This window comes from Phascolarctos cinereus, unplaced genomic scaffold (genome assembly GCF_003287225.1).
Source record: "Phascolarctos cinereus isolate Bilbo 61053 unplaced genomic scaffold, phaCin_HiC Scaffold_4;HRSCAF=312, whole genome shotgun sequence".
Taxonomy (NCBI): domain Eukaryota; kingdom Metazoa; phylum Chordata; class Mammalia; order Diprotodontia; family Phascolarctidae; genus Phascolarctos; species Phascolarctos cinereus.
The window spans coordinates 320,711,883-320,729,692 of record NW_027555847.1 but is presented as its reverse complement, the minus strand read 5'-3'; the positions used below and the strand labels follow the sequence as shown (position 1 = coordinate 320,729,692).

General features: G+C 42.5%; 1 protein-coding gene and 1 long non-coding RNA gene across 3 annotated transcripts in view; one reads left to right on the top strand and one right to left on the bottom strand.

The window, feature by feature from the left end:
• Positions 1 to 17,810, top strand: part of LHFPL2 (LHFPL tetraspan subfamily member 2) — a 239,362-nt gene that overhangs the window by 181,385 nt on the left and 40,167 nt on the right. For both annotated transcript variants that reach the window (XM_020998404.2, XM_020998402.2), the window contains exon 4: positions 15,770 to 16,579. In XM_020998404.2, the coding sequence (XP_020854063.1) occupies positions 16,150 to 16,579 (430 nt within the window). In that variant the 5' untranslated portion in view covers positions 15,770 to 16,149. The remainder of the gene's footprint in view (positions 1 to 15,769; positions 16,580 to 17,810) is intronic.
• On the bottom strand, positions 9,685 to 15,771 carry LOC144456909 (uncharacterized). The gene is made up of 2 exons (XR_013486134.1): positions 15,389 to 15,771; positions 9,685 to 10,087 (listed from the first exon to the last, which is right to left on the bottom strand). It is a non-coding gene; the product is annotated as an uncharacterized LOC144456909 (long non-coding RNA).

Genomic DNA, 17,810 nt, shown 5'->3' with positions numbered 1-17,810 from the left:
GGACACAACATGAGCCACTCATTCCTGTCCCTTTCTAATCCTGCTTCTGGTCTAGGTGGAAGATGCTACAGAGTCGGCAGAATAGAAAACTTGTGTCCTTTGGTTTTTTACTGCCTGTGGAAAAACAAAACAAAACAAAAAACAATACTTCCTTTACTGCAGTTTGGTGTTCTGAGATGCATTAGTAGGCTGACTCAGACAGAGAGCTATTGGGGTCAAAAAGTTCTTCCTCCTGCAGCCAACATAGTGATGAACCTCTCAGACCTTAGCTAACGTGGTCCTCAAATGAGGCTAGGCCTGTATTCAAACCAAACCCTTCTCGCTTGGTAAGACCTATTAGAAATATGTGCTCTACTGGTTTTCAAAAGCCAGGTTTCTCCCAAAAAAGATGATTTTTAAGAGTTACCTCCACAGCGTGAAGAGACACTGAAAGATAAACTTGATAGAAGAGGCCTTGTGCAGTTATAGTTTTTTAAATTTACTGAAAATCCATGGTTATTGAACACATAGATAACACCAAGCATATATTGCAAAAAAGCATGAAATAGGAGAATCATTTCAAACAGATCATGTAACTAAATTAAAAGGACAGCTATTTTTCCTTTACCTTGAAAAAAAATTATTGATGTCTCTTTTTTTTGCATCACACTTATGTCTCAGTACACTTTTCCCCCTCCCCTACACAAAGGAACCTTTCCTAATAACAAAGAAGAAAAAAAACTGAGGAAAATCAATCAATACATTTGTCATATCTAACACCGTGTGCCGCATTTTACAGCAAAAAAAAAAAAAGGAAGAAGGTACGTTTCCTTATTTCTTCTCTTTGACCAAAATTGGTCGTTATACTTACACAGGGTTCGATTTTGTTTTATTTTTCTTTTGGTTTTCATTAATGTCAAGCACTGTCCTTATCTCATTGTTTTTTGTTTGTTTAGTTCATTATCCTAGAAAATGTTGTGTGTGTGGCTGACCCGTTGGATGTAGTTTGGATGATTTCAGTTTTGTTGGCAACATTCAGAGCATCATGGTTTGAGGCAAGTCAGATGTAGACCTTCTCCCTTCCGTCAGACTCAATTAGTATGTTGACCTTGAAAGGACATCAATGTATAAAAAAGCCTCTTGACAGCCTGCTTGATCTGATGTTCGTTGCCCTTGACACCCACGATGAATACCAAGGTGGTATTCTCAGTCTTCTTCCTCGCAAACTCAGCGGGCAAGAGAAACTTGAGGGCATCACAGAGATCAGACTTGTTCCTAGCACTTTTATGAGGGCTATTTGGGCTATCTTTGAAGCTGAAATATCTTGGATCACTGGAAGGTGAGGGTATATTTGTATTTTCTTCTTTGGGTGGCTATGCACACCCTTCTAGCTTGGGGATGTTGTGGGTTGAGGGGAGAGGGGAGATATATGACTGCTTCCTTCTTTGCCTTTGGTGCCATATGGGGGGGAGGAAATCCTCACTTTGTTCTAAAGGTGGCTCTTTCACCTATAAGTAGCGCAATCTCATTTTTATAGTACTTCTGTGTGTCCCATTTGTCCTTAATACATTCTGTTTAATATCGTCCTTATTTGTATGTGTGTCTTTTCTTTCGCCTGCCTCACCCCACTTTTGATGTGTAAATGCCTTGAAGGCAGGAACCCCAGTGCCCAGAGGCCAAAGGGCAGAACAAAGATATCTCCCCTATTCTAGTGGGTTGTGGGGCCTAGAAATATATTTAGGGTTCCTTTTTTTTTCTGCATAAGCTATTCACAATCAAAATAAGCAGCCTTCTCCGTTTTCCTTCTTCAGAAGATTCTCAAACTGTGGAGTAAAGAATGTGCCCCTTTAAAACAAATGTCTCGTGACTAAGGCTTGGTTCTCTTTCTGCCAACTACAGCAAAAGAAAGGGTAAGGCAAGAACTGAGATCAGATAGGGGCTTTCTTATGCCTGCAGTTGCTTTCCTTGTGAAAATTGGGTATTTCATCAGCGTCTGGCAGCTTCTGTTCAGCTGTTCACTTAACTAAGCCAAAAACCTCTTCTGTAAAGGTTATTTATTCCCAGGGTTGAATTAACAGAACAGGAGGCAGTTTGGTCAAAGCCCCTGACATCTCAGATCTGTGAACTCATAAGACAGGAATCTGTAGAGACCTGGATGTGCTGGTAGAAGAGGATGCTTTATAGGGTTTTTGTCTTCAACCTTTCCCTCCCTGCTGCCTTCATTGTTTTTAACTCCTCCCCTCTCCCCCCATTCAGGAACAGAGCTTTTATTAGCTTCCATAAAAATAAACAAGATGCATTTTAGACCTTCTTTATTGGTTTTTACAGTGAAGGACTTGGTATCATTGAATTTGAGAGCTGGAAAGGACAGACCTTGAGAGAGAATCTAGCCTAACTGTCTCATTTTGCAGAGGAGAGAGCTGAGCCCCAGAGGCCCAAGGGCACCCTGCTAATTAGTGCCAGAGGTGATATTAGGGCCCAAGTTGTCCAAATCTGAAACCCTCCTTATTCTGCCCAACTGCAAGCCTCCTGTTTGTTTACAATAATGTCATGCAGAATAGGATTAGGAACTGATGATAGATTTGTAGCTTTGGACTAACTAAAGACCCGAAGCATAATTTTATTTAGACATGGTAAAATGTTTGCCATTCAACATATAGCATCAATCTATCCTGTTGGCCAGGGGAGAAGAAAGAGTATCTGCCCACCCTGCCTGGAGGGTCCTTCCAAAGGACTGTGCCTGCTGCAGCCCTCTTCCCACAAGTATCCACCAAGGTCTCTGACCACCTAGGAAGGCAATTCTGGACTTGGTATTAAAGGTCATCTGAAATTTTTTCCAGCCTTATGTCACAAACTCATTTCCTACCCTCCTCGCCTTCGAGCTTTCGCTCATTTTATTCCCTTTGCCCAGAATGCCCTCCCTTTTCCCATCTCCACTGATATATCCATATAACCTTCAAAACTCTGTTCAGATGCAATCTTCTGCATGGAAGCCTGACTTTCCCAGGTTAAAGCTCTCTCTCCCTCATCCTATCTCATAGTGAACAAGTCAGCAAGCATCTGCTAAATCCCCACACAGAAAGGCCAAAACAGTCCCTACCTTCAAGTTGCTCACATTCTAATGGGGGAAACAATACGCAAAACTCTAACCATCCATCCATGTATTTATCTATCTACACACACACACACACACACACACACACACACACACACACAGAGCAGTTTGCACTTATGCAATTGTCATATCAAAATATTATATTATCAGTGTATATGAATTCAGTCTTCCTACTATACTGTAAGGCATCTAGGTGTCACAGTAGATAGAGTGTCAGACCTGAGTTCAAATACGACTTCAGACTTTTACTAGCTGTGTGACCCTGGGCAAGTCACTTAACCCCATTGCCTAGCCAAAAAAAAAGACAAAGAAAAAATCACCTTTGTTTTGCCATTCTTTACCAGAAAGCAAAGAGTGCTACAAAATACACTATTTCTCCATAGATGATGAATTTGAATATGAGACTTCTTTGCAGATTTTGAACCATTCAATCTGGCAACGATTTACAGATGTTGTTGCAAGATAAATAAGAAATTTAAGTCCTAACAATGATAAGGAAGAAAATAATCCATTTTACGGATCCTGGTCACAGAAAACAAGCAAATTCAGCATTCCTTATGAGGTGTTACCTAGTAATAACATATTTGGAGAAATCTCTAGAAGATACCTTCAGGATGCTTTTGGTTGGAAACATATCCTATGTTTCTATTAGAGCATACAGGCTGATGGATTGTCATTTAGGAGGGAGGCTATTGCCCAAACAAGAACTAGAAAAGTGTTATATTATTTATCAGTAAGAACTTGTGATCCAATAAGCAAGAGTACTATTGCAAAAAAAAAAAAGGCATTACCAAGGAATGAAGATTCTTCCAGAGACTTCTGGTGTGGGGGTCCCCATCTCAAAGCCACTCTTTGATCCTACCACTTTGGCTATATTCTCTCGCCCCTCGTCACTTGAGGCAACTCAAGACTTTTAAGGTAGGTGGGAATGTAGCATCTCCTTTTTTCGTCTGTAAACTGAGAGGGTAGCCTAGATTCTTTCCAAAGCAAATATGACTGTGCTGTCATTGACCAGTCCCTGCATTAAAATAATTAATGAAAGAAAATGTTCCTTCTCTTGTGGCCCCTTTGCCTATGAACATGGTCAGATTTCCCATGTCCAGTAGCAATTTGTTGTTGCTGTAAAACCTTTCCTTGATTTTGCAACCCTCTTAAATTATTATCCAGGTGGTCTATGTCTGTGTCTCTACTTGCTTGCTCTCTCAAAGGTCTTTCGTGACCTTAATTACCACATCCAGTGGTCTTTCCTCAACTTTGCTGCAGAACTGGACACTCAGCTACTCCCCTTCTTGGACACTCTTCTCTCTTGGCTTTTGTGGCCCTGCTTTTTCCTGCTTCTGTTCCTCTGGGTCTTGCTGCCTCTCCTCAGCATTCTTCACAAGTTGACCTCCCTCTCTCTTTCTCTTAAGCATAAGTGTTCCTCAGGGCCCTGGTTTTTTGTTGTTCTTCTTCTTCCTGTAGTGATCTCAGGGACAGCTGGGTGGTGCAGTGGATAGAGCACTGGGCTTGGAATGAAGAACTCGTCATGAGTTCCTTAGCCACTTACTAGCTGTGTGACCCTGGGCAAGTCACTTCATCCTGGTTGCCTCAGTTTCCTCATCTGTAAAAATGAGCTAGAGAAGGAAATGACAAAGACAGTCCAGTTTCTCTTCCAAGAAAACCCCAGATGGGGTCATGAGGTCAGACACAACTGAACAACAACGCCATGGTGATCTCATCCACTTGAGTGACCACTTCTAGGCAGATCACTCTTCAGGTATGTGTTCATAGGTCTGGAGCTTAAAGGGACTTTAAGGGGCCATTGAGTCCGATGTTCTCATTTTATTGATGAGGCAGCTGAGGCACAGAATGGTTAGGTGACTTGCCCAGGGTCACAAATCTTAGATAGGATCTGAGGCAGGACTTGAAACCAGATCTTTCTGACTCCAAGTTAAACACTTTGTCAGCTCCAGTCATCTGTGCTGACATCCCTGCCTGAATGTCCCACCTGCGTAGCAAAATGAGCATCTCCAAAACTGAACTTTTTATCTTTCCCCAAAATTTAATCCTCTTCCCAGCTTTCTTCCTTCTGTTGCTAACGCCACTGCTTCAATAGTCACCCTGGTTGAAATCAGAAAGTCATTTTTTTTCTAGTTCCGTCCCCTGATGTCCAATCCGTTGTCAAGCACTGTTGATTAGACCTCTCGCATCTGTCCCTCCTCTATACTCAGGCTGTCACCACCTTCTTTTAGGCCCTCATTACTTCTGACCCAGATTATTGTGCTAATATCCTAATTGGCCTCTCTACATTTGGTCTACACTTTCTCTCATCCATTCTTCACAGAGTTTCTAAAATAATCTTTGTAATTCTCAGGCTTCCCTTCAGGGGCTTAAAATTTGCCTGAAGCATAAAAGGCCTTCCAAAACTTGGCCAGTCATTTAACCCCTGTGGGTTTCATTTTCATCATCTGCAAAATGAGAAAGATGATACTTGTCCTGTTCATTTCATGGGATTGTTGTGAGAACCAGATGAAATGATTAATGCTTGGGAGATCCTTTCATAACCTATAATAAAGACAAATGTAAGGTATTATTGCTTGTTGTGAAAATACCACCCTTCTGAGTAAATATGAACTTTGTCCCTGTGTTTCCGAAAGTACAGTTCTATTATGGTGATACCCTCAAAATGAAAGCTAAACAACATTTAACATATGGTCCTACTGATCTATGATACAAGTGGTTGATTCACTCCTGTTAAGAGCTTCCATATCGCCTTTTCAGCATTGGGTTCCATGCAGAACGTTCGTTAAGAGCAGGGATTATGAAATGGAAAGGTTATTAGAGAATTAAAGTTCAACCCCTTAATTGTTACTAATGAGGAAATTGAAACCCAAAGACTGGTCTAAGATCACACAGGCAGTAAGTAGCGGAGAAGGCATATGAACTCAGACTCTCTGACTCCAAATGCACTTGTATCTGATGAAGAGATAGCTCCTTCTCTTTGCTAAGTTCAGCCCCTTTGTTGTTGTTGGTCAGTTGTTTTTCAGTCATGTTCAACTCTTCATGAACCCATTTGGGGATTTCTTGGCCAAGACACTGGAGTGGTTTGCCATTTCCTTCTCCAACTTATTTGACAAATGAGGAAACTGAGGCAAACAGGGTTAAGTGACTTGCCCAGGGTCACCATAGCTAGTAAGTGTCTGAGGGTGGATTTGAATTTAGGTCTTCCTGATTCCAGACCCTCTGCTCTAACCACTGTACCACCTAGGTGCCCCTTCAGCTCCTTTACTTAGGCCCTTAATCCCGTTTCTGCCCATCTGCTCCAGGAAGTTGCCTCCTCAATCAGTCTTCTTTCTCAGCTGCTTCCTTAAGGAATCATTCTTTCCTTATAAGCTATTTCCATGCGGCCTTGAGGGCAGCCAGGTGACACCGTGGATAGAGTGCCAGGCCTAGACTCAGGAAGACTCATTGTCCTAAGTTGCAGTCCGGCCTCAGACACTTGACTAGCTGTGTGACCTTGGGCAAGTCACTTAACCCTCTTTGCCTTAGTTTCCTCATCTATAAAATGAGCTAGAGAAGGAAATGGCAAATTACTCCAGTATTTTGGCCAAGAAAACACTGAATGGGGTCACAAAAAATTATACACAACTCAATAACAACAATAAAACAAATTAGTTCAGGGCTCTTCCATCCTCATCTTTTACTTTTCTCTACCATCCATCAAAGGCAAATTCATAGAAAAGCTATCTGCACTAGTTTCCCCTGCTCCCTTTCCTTCCACTCACTAATCAACCCTTTGCAATCTGATTTTATCACTCAACTGAAACTGCTCTTATCATGGTGACCTGTGATCAGTTAATTGCCAAAGCACATGACTTTTTCTCAGCATTCATCTTCTACGATCTCTTTGTGGCATTTGTCACTGATCATCCCTTCTTCCCTTCTTTCTTCTCGTGTTTTTGTTCCACTGTTCTCCCTTGTTTCTCTTCTTACCTGGTCACTTTTCAGTTGTTTTGGGGGATCATCATCCTTGACCCGTCTCCTGGATGTGCGCATACCCAAGGCATCTTCTCATGCCATCTTCTCTCTTTCTCTACATCCTCTGAGTGGATTTCATCAGTTTCCGTGAGGTCATTTATCATCCCTATAAGGATGACTCCCAGATCTGTATACCCAACTTTATCCCGAGTTTGTCCCATATTGCCAGCTGACTAGTGAACATTTACAATCAGATATAGACATCTCAAATTCCACATGCCCAAAATGGGACTCATTATCTTCCCCCCACCCACCCTTCTAACTTTTTTGTTGTTGTATCATCTTAGTCATGTCCGACTCTCTGTTGACCCCATTTGGAGTTTTCTTGGCAAAGATACTAGAGTGGTTTGCCATTCCTTTCTCCAGCTCATTTTACAGATGAGGAAACTGGGGCAAATAGTTACGTGACTTACCCAGGATTACACAGCCATTAAGTGTCTGAGGCTGGATTTAAACTCAGGTCCTCCTGACTCCAGGGCTGGTGCTCTATCCACGGTACCACATAAGTTGCCCCTTCCCTTCTAACTTACCTATTTCTGCTGAAGCCTTCCAGGTACCCAAGTTCATAAACTTATTTTCTTAACTCTTCACTCTCCCAATTAGTTAGTCTTGTCAGTTCTTTGTCCACAGCACCCTATTCTCTTCATGCACATAGCTTTAACCTTAGTTAAGACTCATCACTTCCACCTCAGACGATTGCAGTCAGTCACCCCTTTCCAATCTGTCCTCCGTGCAATGGACAATTGATGTTCCAAAAGGACACTCCCTTGTTCAAGAAGTTGCAGTGGTTTCCAAATGCCTCCTGGATAAAATATAGACTCCTCTGTTTGCCTTTTAAAGCTCTTCACAATCTAACTTCAGCCTACCTTCCTAGATTTATTTCAGTTCTCCTCCTTGTACATGCTGTGTTTCAGCCAAATTGGCCTTCTAGGTATTCTATTTCTCTATGATATTTTAGGGCAGCTAGGTGCACAGTAGATAGAACACTGGGCTTGGAATCAGGAAAACTCATCTTCCTGAGTTCAAATCAAGCTACTTCCTAGCTGTGTGACCCTGGGCAAGTCACTTCACCATGTTTGCCTCAGTCTCCTCATCTGGAAAATTGACCTGGAGAAGGAAATGGCAAACTAATCCAGTATCCTTGCCACGAAAACCCCAAATGGGGTCACAAAGGACCAGACAGGATTCAAACAACCAATCACCAAAAATAACATGATATTTTAGCTCATATTTCCCTGCCTATGACATGTACTACTTCCCCAATTCTTGCTCTTAGAATCTGGCTTCCTCCCAGGCTCAGGAAGAGCAACCTCCTAAGTGAAGCCCTTCCTGATCTCCCCGAGTTGGTAGGGCCCTCTTCCCATATTAATTTGTATTTACTTTACATATAGTTTCTATTTATTCATCATTGCACCTGTTTCACTGTACTCTGATGTAAGCTCTTTGAGACTAGTGGCTGTTTTTGTCTTTTTATCCCTGGACCTGCCTGGCACAGAGTAGGCGCTTAATACTCATTGAATAAATGAGTCAAATGGGACTGATTTCTGTAAACCAAATATGAAAATCAGCTTTATGGTAGCATTGTGTTGTTCTTCAGGTCCCCCCTAAGCTTTTAGATTTTATGTAATGATTCCCTAAGAGGATACACCTTAGCTAGGTTTTGCCATTTGTCTTGGGGCTTGTTCGTTTTGGACTGCTCCTGGGATTTCATCCATGTGAGGATGCTGTACTACTCTTGGTCTTAGGGAGCAGTTTACAAGGGGAGTGGGACTTGCCCAGTGTTACACAGCCTGTATGTATCAGAAGTGGGATTTTGCCTCGAACCCTGGTCTCACTGAGAACAAGACCCACATCCTGTCTATACATCACACTACTCTGCCTCTTGAAGATGCACTCTAAAGACATGTTACAATTCATTTCAATTCATTAACCATCTTTTAAGTGCCTGGTATGTTCAAGGGGAGCTAAGTGGTACCGTGGATAAAGCACCAGGCCTGGAGTCAGGAAGACTCATCTTCCTGAGTTCAAATGTGGCCTCAGACACTTACAAACTGTGTGACCCTACGCAAGTCACTTTACTCTGTTTGCCTCAGTTTCCTCATCTGGAAAATAAGCTGGAGAAGGAAATGGGAAACTACTCTAGTACCTTCGCCAAAAAAAAAAACCCAAATAAACCCAAATGGGCTCGTGAAGAATTGGATACAGCTGAACTGGCTGAACAGCAAGAAGGTATGCTCAAAGTAGATGCTAGAGATCCAAACCCGAAACTCCTCCTTGCTCTTGAGGAACTTACACTCTATGGATGGAGGTTGGGCGAAGCAGAAAAGGGAAGAGCATAGAGCATGTATACTTCAGTCCCAAGAAAATGGAGGAAGGATAGAGTCCTAAGAGCAAGGGGACCCAGGAAGGCCTCCTGGAAGAGGTGGCAGTGATATCTGTAGAGCCGGGCAGAGGGAGGGGGAACAGTATATTTTCAATTAGTCATTTTCCTCCAAATAATGTCAGAAGTACTGTCAGATGTTCTGCGGGGAAAATATTTAGCTGCCCATGAAGAATGCAAAGAAGCTTTTAAGTGAACCAGGAATGCATACTTAGCTTTATTAAACAAACTACTTCGGTAACCAGGAATTACAGTTAATAGCCGAAGGTGTCTGTGTTAAGAGGTTCCTCCTCTACCAGTTTGCACTCATTGTGGTTAATGAGGGAGTATTTATTTCTCCTTTGATGCATATGTTGTCTCGGCAAGTACCCTCTTCCCCTTCATATGTTCACAGGCTCAATACACCTCATTTTATGGAACACAAACTGCTTTAGAAAGCTGTCAGCAGGTTTTCGGATTTTCCTCCCCTGCCTGCATTCGGCCCTTTCATGGAGTCCAGCCTCACTTAAGTCTGATTGGATTTCCTTGTATCCAGGCTTGCAGGAACTAGTGGCTGCTGCTGTCACTCTTAGCATGCAGAATTGCCAGGGTCTCCTCTTTCCAAAAAAAAGAAAGAAGAAAAACCATCTTACCCTCAGTCAGGCCCAGCTGGTGTACAAATGAGTGGAAATCTAGCATCCGTTATACATGAGTTATTGAGCCAAAAAATAAGAAAGCAAGAAATCATTTCCCCCCCCCAAACTTTAGAAACTTTAGGCATTGTACTTTCTATCCTATGTTGGATTTGGAGCTGATCTTTTTGCAATAAATATTAGTAATAATCATTTACAAGTCTATAGTACCTTAAGGTTGCCAAAGAACTTTCCTTATCACAGCTCTGAGAGAAGGGGGTATTTATTACACGTCTTGTCATCCCCTTTTTACTGATGAGGAGACTATGGGTGATGGCCAGCATCACTAAGCATGAGTGTAATCTCTTTTCCTCAACACCCTCCCTACCAATACTCCCTCACACTATCTGTTCAGCTATTGCAGCTTCATTGCATCCCTGAGTTTTGAAAGGAAGTGTCCCCATTGAGATCAACTTTAGCCTGATATGGGAATACAGGCCCCAGTTGAATCAATGGAGGTTAGTCAAAAGTCTAGAAGAGGGAATCATCAAAATCACCACCATCATCATCATGGCCAGCATTATATAGCAGTTTAAAGCCTTCAGAAAGAGCATTTTACAAATATTATCTCCTTTCAGCCTCATGACAACCCTGGAAGGTAGGTGCCATTATTATTATTCCCGTTTTATAGATAAAGAAACTAAAACAGTAGGAGATGAAGTGATTTTCTTGGGGGGATCCCTTTTCAGATCTAAAGAAAAGAGCTGTCAGGAAGGAAATCCCAGGAGGCAGCTGAGATATAGGCTAGACAGAGGATGAAGTTGGTTGTATCTTCATCGGAAAACTGTTTAAGTGCCTTGCATTTTTCAGGCCTATCAATGCCCTCCCCATCCCTATCTCCATTTCACCGTCATAATTTTGAGCATCTAACTCGGTAAAGGTGTGATTCCTCCAGGCCCACTTTGTTACCTTAGCAGGACCATTTGAAAATGATAACACTACCCCCAAGAGAACAAGCAGGTAAAATCAGAAGGCCCACTTGCTGTGCTTACCATGGAATTGCCATTATCTTCATAGCCCTCCTATCTTTTCCCAAGTTGCCATTCCAGCCAAAGAGCTTTTATTTTCCATTTAGTGTCCCCCCTGCCCAGAACAGGTGGCTCTTCCAGGTATAGCTTTTTATTTTATTTTATGCATGGGAAGGAGAAATTACAGAGACCAAGAATGCTCCATACACTGTAGTAATGATTTAAAATTTAAATAATTCCTCTACCACCACCACCCCTGCATTGAGTTTTAGGAAAAAGGCCAAGCAGGCATAGCCTCATCACCCCAATACCATCACTTCCATTACCTCATGCAGCGTCTTACTCTGTCCTCAAATACCTTTTGCTTCTCAGTGTATTTCTATCCCTTTGTTGTCACTAGGTCTCTGTTGCCCATCTGTGCTTTGTGCCCAGGTCATCCATTTGAGCTCAGAAGTCTGTAGGCAGGGGTCCTTAACTTTTTTGTGTGTGTCACAGATTTTTGGGGGGCACCAGAGGCAGCCGGCGGCACAGTAGATAAGAGTGCTAGGCCTGGAGTCAGGAAGACCTGAGTTCATATCCATCCTCAGATATTTAGTAACTGTGTGACCCTGGGCAAATCACTTAACTTTCTGTATGCCTCTGTTTTCTTAATTGCAAAATGGGGATAATAATAGTACCTAGCTCTCAGTGTTGTTGTAAGGATCAAATGAGATAATATTTGTAAAAAGTGTTTAATACAGTACCTGACACATAGTAGGTGTTTATTCCCTCCTCCTTCCCCTCCCTTTGGCAGTCTGATAGACCCCTTCTTAAAATATTGTTTTTGAGTAATTGAAGGAAATCCTAAATTTCAGTTAGAGGTTAGTGAAACTAAAGATGTGATTTTCTCCATACAGACACCTTCTGTGTGCTCTAGGTTAAGAGCCCATGGAATGTCTGGCCTCTTTGCATGATGCCCAGCACAAACCCCTGCAGCTATGAATGTGATGTAATTGGGAAGTACTCTCATTTCTTGGATGGTACCTGGAGAATCATGAATTGCAGCATGCAGTGTGGAAAGGGGAATGTTAAACTCATGACTTGGTGTCATAGAAGAAAAGATCACGGAAGGAGACATACATTTCGGGATGTGGCCAGTATGAGAATGTGTTTCCCTTAAGAATACATATTTATTATAAGGATTTTATTCCCACCCTACAGGGGTGGGGGAAGTCAAAAGGGAAAGAAAATAAATGCTTGCTAATTGAGTAGAGCATTTTTTTTAAAGCCCTGGACTAGCAGTGAGGAAACCTGGCTTTTAATCTTAGGTCTGCCGTACTGTTCACTTATTACCTGTGATCTTTGGCAAGTCACTTAATCTCTCTGGGCCTCAGTTTACCCACTGTAAAACAGATGGCCTCTAATGTCCCTTCCAGCTCTAAATTTTAGAGGATAAGATCCTGTGTCTTTTGGCATCAGTTCTTTCTCTGAGCCTCACCTTGCTACCCTATAATCATAGTAACAATAATAATAATAATTCAATTCAGTAAACATGTATTAAACACACTATGTACTAGGCACTGTACTGAGTGCTGGGGATACAAGAAGGGGCAAAAAGAAGACAGTCCCTGCCCTCAAGGATCTTACAGTCTAATGGGGGAGACAGCATGCAAACAAATATGTACAAAGCAAGCTATAAACAGGATAGAGAGGAAAAAATTAACAGAGGGAAGGTATAATACTAATAGCTGACATATATAAAATGTTTTAAAGTTTGCAAAGTGCTTTACATCCTTAGGTTTGATGATATTCACAATAATCCTATTAGGAGGGTGTTAGCAATTAGCCCAATTTTGTAGACGAGCAAAATGATGCTCAAAGAGATGGAATGACCTGCTTGGGGGCCCAGAGTTACTAAGTGTGAAGCAGGATTCAAGCTCAGGTCTTCCCACCCACACTACTCACTGTTCCAAGCCGCTCTATAAAATGAGGGATTGAAACTAGATTAAAAAAAAAAAAAGCAAACAGACTGAACTAGGTGATCTTTGAGGTCATTTCCAAGCCTAATATTCTAAGACACCTCTTTGAAACTCCAGTGATAAGCAGGGTCCCTTGCATATTTGTTTAATTGATTCTTATTGGATTGTTTGTAGGGTGGCTTACACTTGCATTTTTCCAACTCAGATATTCTGATTCATTTATTCTTCCCTGTTTGCCTCCCCCACTGCAAGGACCCTGCAAATGTTCAGGGTTTCTCTGTGGTTCCCATGGAGCTGACATGACCTCAGTTTATAAACTCTAATCATCAGAATAGGTCCTTGTGTTGATAGGTCACATGCAAGATACTCAATTTATCTTGACCCTAGAAGGCAGAAGGGCTGCTGACCCAACTAAGGAAAAGAATGGGCATGCAAATCTGAGTTCCTGGTACTTGTGCAGAGCTAGGTCACCTCTACTGGAGTCTTTGGTTTTTAGAGTAAAGTCCTCTTGTAATGAAGCCATTTTGGGGGAAGGGGGAGTCAGAGAATAAGTTCTCTGTGAAATAGGAAACAATGGGAGTTTTTAGCCCTCGACCTGTGGTGAACCAAGCCCTCTGAGCAGAGGAATGGCCATTTGCACATGGCAATGAATTGGAACAATTCAAGACTTTCATTCTGCTGCAGTCCTTAGACAAGCTTCTGTTGTCAACAAGTTGATTCCATGATAGCAATCCTTAATTAATGGTCCTTAGAAAGGGATGCCTCTATTTCAAATTGTTTCCTAAAACTGGATGAGTCATTAGCTCTTAGAAGACCTGTGAGTCAGTGTGACTTAATTTTTTGGCTAAACCACACTGTGGGCGTGCTATGGTAAATACTAAATAATCACCAGTGAGCCTTTTCCTATTACGTGGTCCATCTTCATGGAATACTTCGTTTCTTTTCACGTTCAGTCTCAAACACAACAAATTGTGCTTCCTGACTTTTCCTTTCCCATCTTGGTACCTGAGTAACCTGCATATTCCTCATGATTCTACTTCCAAAGAATTAAAATTTGTGGCTATTCTCAGCAATACAACGATCCAAGACAACTGAAGGATTTATGAAAAATGCTTCGCACCTCCCGAGAAAGAACTGATGCTGTCTGAATACAGATTGAAGCATACTTTTTTAACTTTATTTTTCTTGAGGTGTCGTTTTTTGGTCTATGTTTTCTTTCACAACATAACTACTATGGAAATGTTTTGCATGACTACATATGTATAACCTGTATCGAATTGTTTGTCTTCTCAATGACGAGGGGTGTAGGGAGGAAGGGAGAGAATTTGGAACCCAAAGTTTTAAAAAACTAATGTTAAACATTGTTTTTACATGTAACTGGGGAAAGATAAAATACTAAATATAAAAAAGGAATTAAAAGTTGGCTAATTAGATGCTGCTTCTTATGGTTGACCTTAGCAACAGGTGCTGGAGACGGCTGCTTGCATTCAGCAGAGTGAATATCAAAGCTTTGCTAGGCTGCCCTTTTTCTTAGGAGCCACATGTGCCCATGAACATCCTCGCAAATAATAAAAAAATAATAATAACTAGCATTTATGTAGCATTTTAGGGTTTGCAAAGCACTACAAATATGATCTCATTTTATTCTCACAACAACCTTATTATTATTGTTGTTATTATTATTATTATTATTATTATCCTCATTTTACAGATGGGGAAACTGAGGAAAACAGGTTATATGATTTGCCTACTGTCACACACTAGGGAGAATCTGAGACCAAATTTGAACTAAAATCTTCCCCTGACTCCAGGTCCAGCTTCTATCCGATGCACCACCTTTTTTTAAATTGGGGGGGGGGGAGGCTGTTAAATGCACAAGTTCTTTGAAATTGTTTGCCCTCCAAAGCTGTGCGCAGATAGAAATTCCAGTGCTCTTATTACTTTGTGTTTATTGTATGAGTTGTTGGATCATCAACAGTGGGTAATAGTTTCAACCAAGCTATCCTAAGCTAAATTGAGAATGCCCCCTGGATTTTATGGGAGACACCTAATTTGACCTCTCTCTCAGGTCATACTACCTGCTGAGACTCTCCACTCTTCACTTTGTATTAACTGCTACACATAGAAACTAATCTACAGTAGATGTGCACCTACCTGAAAATGAGGGAAACATATACACTAGATTGCTAGGAGGAATTAGTATTTCACGCAGGTTAATACAGTGAGAAGAAAACTTGGCTTTGGAATCAGAGGAGGTGGGTTCAGATCCCAATCCCCAGCGTCCCTTTGATGTTTACTACCTGTGTGGCTTTGAGTGAGTTGGACCAGATGAATGGTCTTGAGCTGGTCCTCCTGCTCTAGCTGGGTGATCCTGTGACTGCCTTTGACTTGTTGCATAGTGGAGAGGTACCTTTCGCAAGTTCTGGCAGCTGTTCCATGGGGTGGGAGGGGGCGGGGGCCTGAGCCCTGTGGGGCAGCAGGCAGTAGTCACCCTCTGACGATCCAGCCTGGGAATTTTCCTGCGTTGTGGACTGGACAAGCCCCTGTTTTAAACTCTCACATGTTGATTTTAAGACCTTGTGGGGCAAGATGAGCAGTTTTGCTTTCGACAGAACTCGGGGTTGGGGCGGGATCAGGGAGTGCTCTCCATTAAACCCTCCCTCCTCCTTTCTCTCCTATAGGTGTGTGATGTCAAAGCAGGAGGCCGGGCTTGGGACCTCCCCCCCAGAAGACTAACCGCCCGTCATCATGTGCCAGTATGAATGCTAACAGAGCAGCCTGCACTCCTCGCTGGAGCTGTCAGGGGAGGAGAAAGAAAGGAGGAGCTGAGCGTGCAAGAAGTCAATGACTGAATCTTCCAACTTCTTCACAGGACCGCTTGGACCTCAGTGACTGCAGATCTGCTTGGAAAGGAAAACAGATTTCTCCTGGTTTCTTTCTGCCTTCATTCTTGTGGTCTTGGGTGCTTTTGTGTGTGTGTGTGTGTGTGTGTGTGTGTGTGTGTGTGTGTGTGTGTGTTCACCCCTTGGATTTCTGACTGTCCACTGCCTTGGACCTCAATATGTGTCATGTTATTGTCACCTGTCGCTCAATGCTGTGGACTCTCCTGAGCATCGTCGTAGCTTTTGCGGAACTCATCGCTTTCATGAGTGCAGACTGGCTAATTGGCACCGCCAAATCCTCCAGCGGCGCGGACACGGACAACAGGACAGGGGGCTCCCAGCAGCCTTACCGCCCAACCTTGGGCATCTACGCTCGATGTACCCGCATCTCCCACATACGCCATTCCAATCGGGACACCCTCTGTGGACCCTATGCGGAGAACTTCAGCGAGATCGCCAGTGGCTTCTGGCAGGCCACCGCTATTTTCCTAGCTGTTGGGATCTTTATTCTCTGTGCGGTGGCATTCATATCTGTCTTCACCATGTGTGTGCAGAGCATCATGAAGAAAAGTATTTTTAATGTCTGTGGGCTGCTACAAGGGATTGCAGGTAGGTGCAGAATGAACCAGAAGGGAATGGGGCCTGGCGATGGACAGGTGTGCAGGAAGTAGGAGGGGAAAACCTGACTTCCTGATGGCATCGTGGTTAATTCGTTCATTCATTCGTTCATTCATTCATTCATTCTCTACTTTGAACAGCAACTCAGTGTGTCAGACTTCTGATCTTTTCTAGACCTCAGTTATCTTTTCAATTAAGGGGCACAAGTCCAACAGAGATGAGCCAGCAAGCCGAGCTGGCCCAAGTTTCCTGTATTTCCTGTTTCTGTCGTCTTCAGCTAACATGAAGACAGTCTCTCTTGTTCTCTTTCGGCTTTAGTCAAACCCTCAGCATTAGCTAGTCCTGGGGGGTTATAAATAGTCAGCTTTCTGTTTGAGTTACCACTCCTCTTTTATTGCTTTTCCCATTAAATTGAAAGCACGCGCTCCATGGCAGCTTATCCTATGGTGAAGGACTATGGTGAGAGCAAAGCTCAGCCACAGGATTTTATTCTAAATAAAAACTTTAAGTGCTCGGAGTTCATTAGGAGTCGCTCAGTCCATTCTTACCACTCTCCTCCCCGTGTCCTCTCATCCCCTCAAACTCTATCCTCAAGTCACCAAATTATTTTAGCTGGAAAAAAGAGTGAGCCTCAGCTGTCCTGCGTTAATTGTATTCCGTTTTAAATTGCCTGTCTCCCGGAGCCTGACAGAATGTTTGGTACAGAAAGTGAAAGGTAAGTCATTGGATTTCAGGGGAATTCTCACCGTGGTGGTTTGTTAGAAATGAGTGGAAAAGGAGAAGAGAAAGTCCGGAGTGGATTCGTAACCAGACTTTCCCAGACTCCACTCTGTGAATCTAGGACTCAGAATACTTGGTTTCAGTTCCAAGGAAGGACAAGCTGTCCACTCAGACTCCTGTGGATTGAAAGAAATAATATTCTGTTTTCTTGGCAACAGTCACTCTTTTTTTTTTTTAAAGAAAAAAAGTTGAACATTAAGACATCTCATGTAGGTAGATCTTAGAAATGGGATTTTGTCTGGCTTTTGAGAAAAGTACAAAGAATGTTTTTAATAGTTGTATCCAAGATATTTTTCAGTCTCCCAAATTACAATCAACTGTATTGTCTCCAGCTCTCAAGGAAGAGCCTAGGCAGCCCTAGTAATTCACCATGCCAATAGGATGTACTAAAGCAAGCTGCAGAGGAGGCTCCAGAGTGCTGGCCTGACCCAGCCAGGACAAC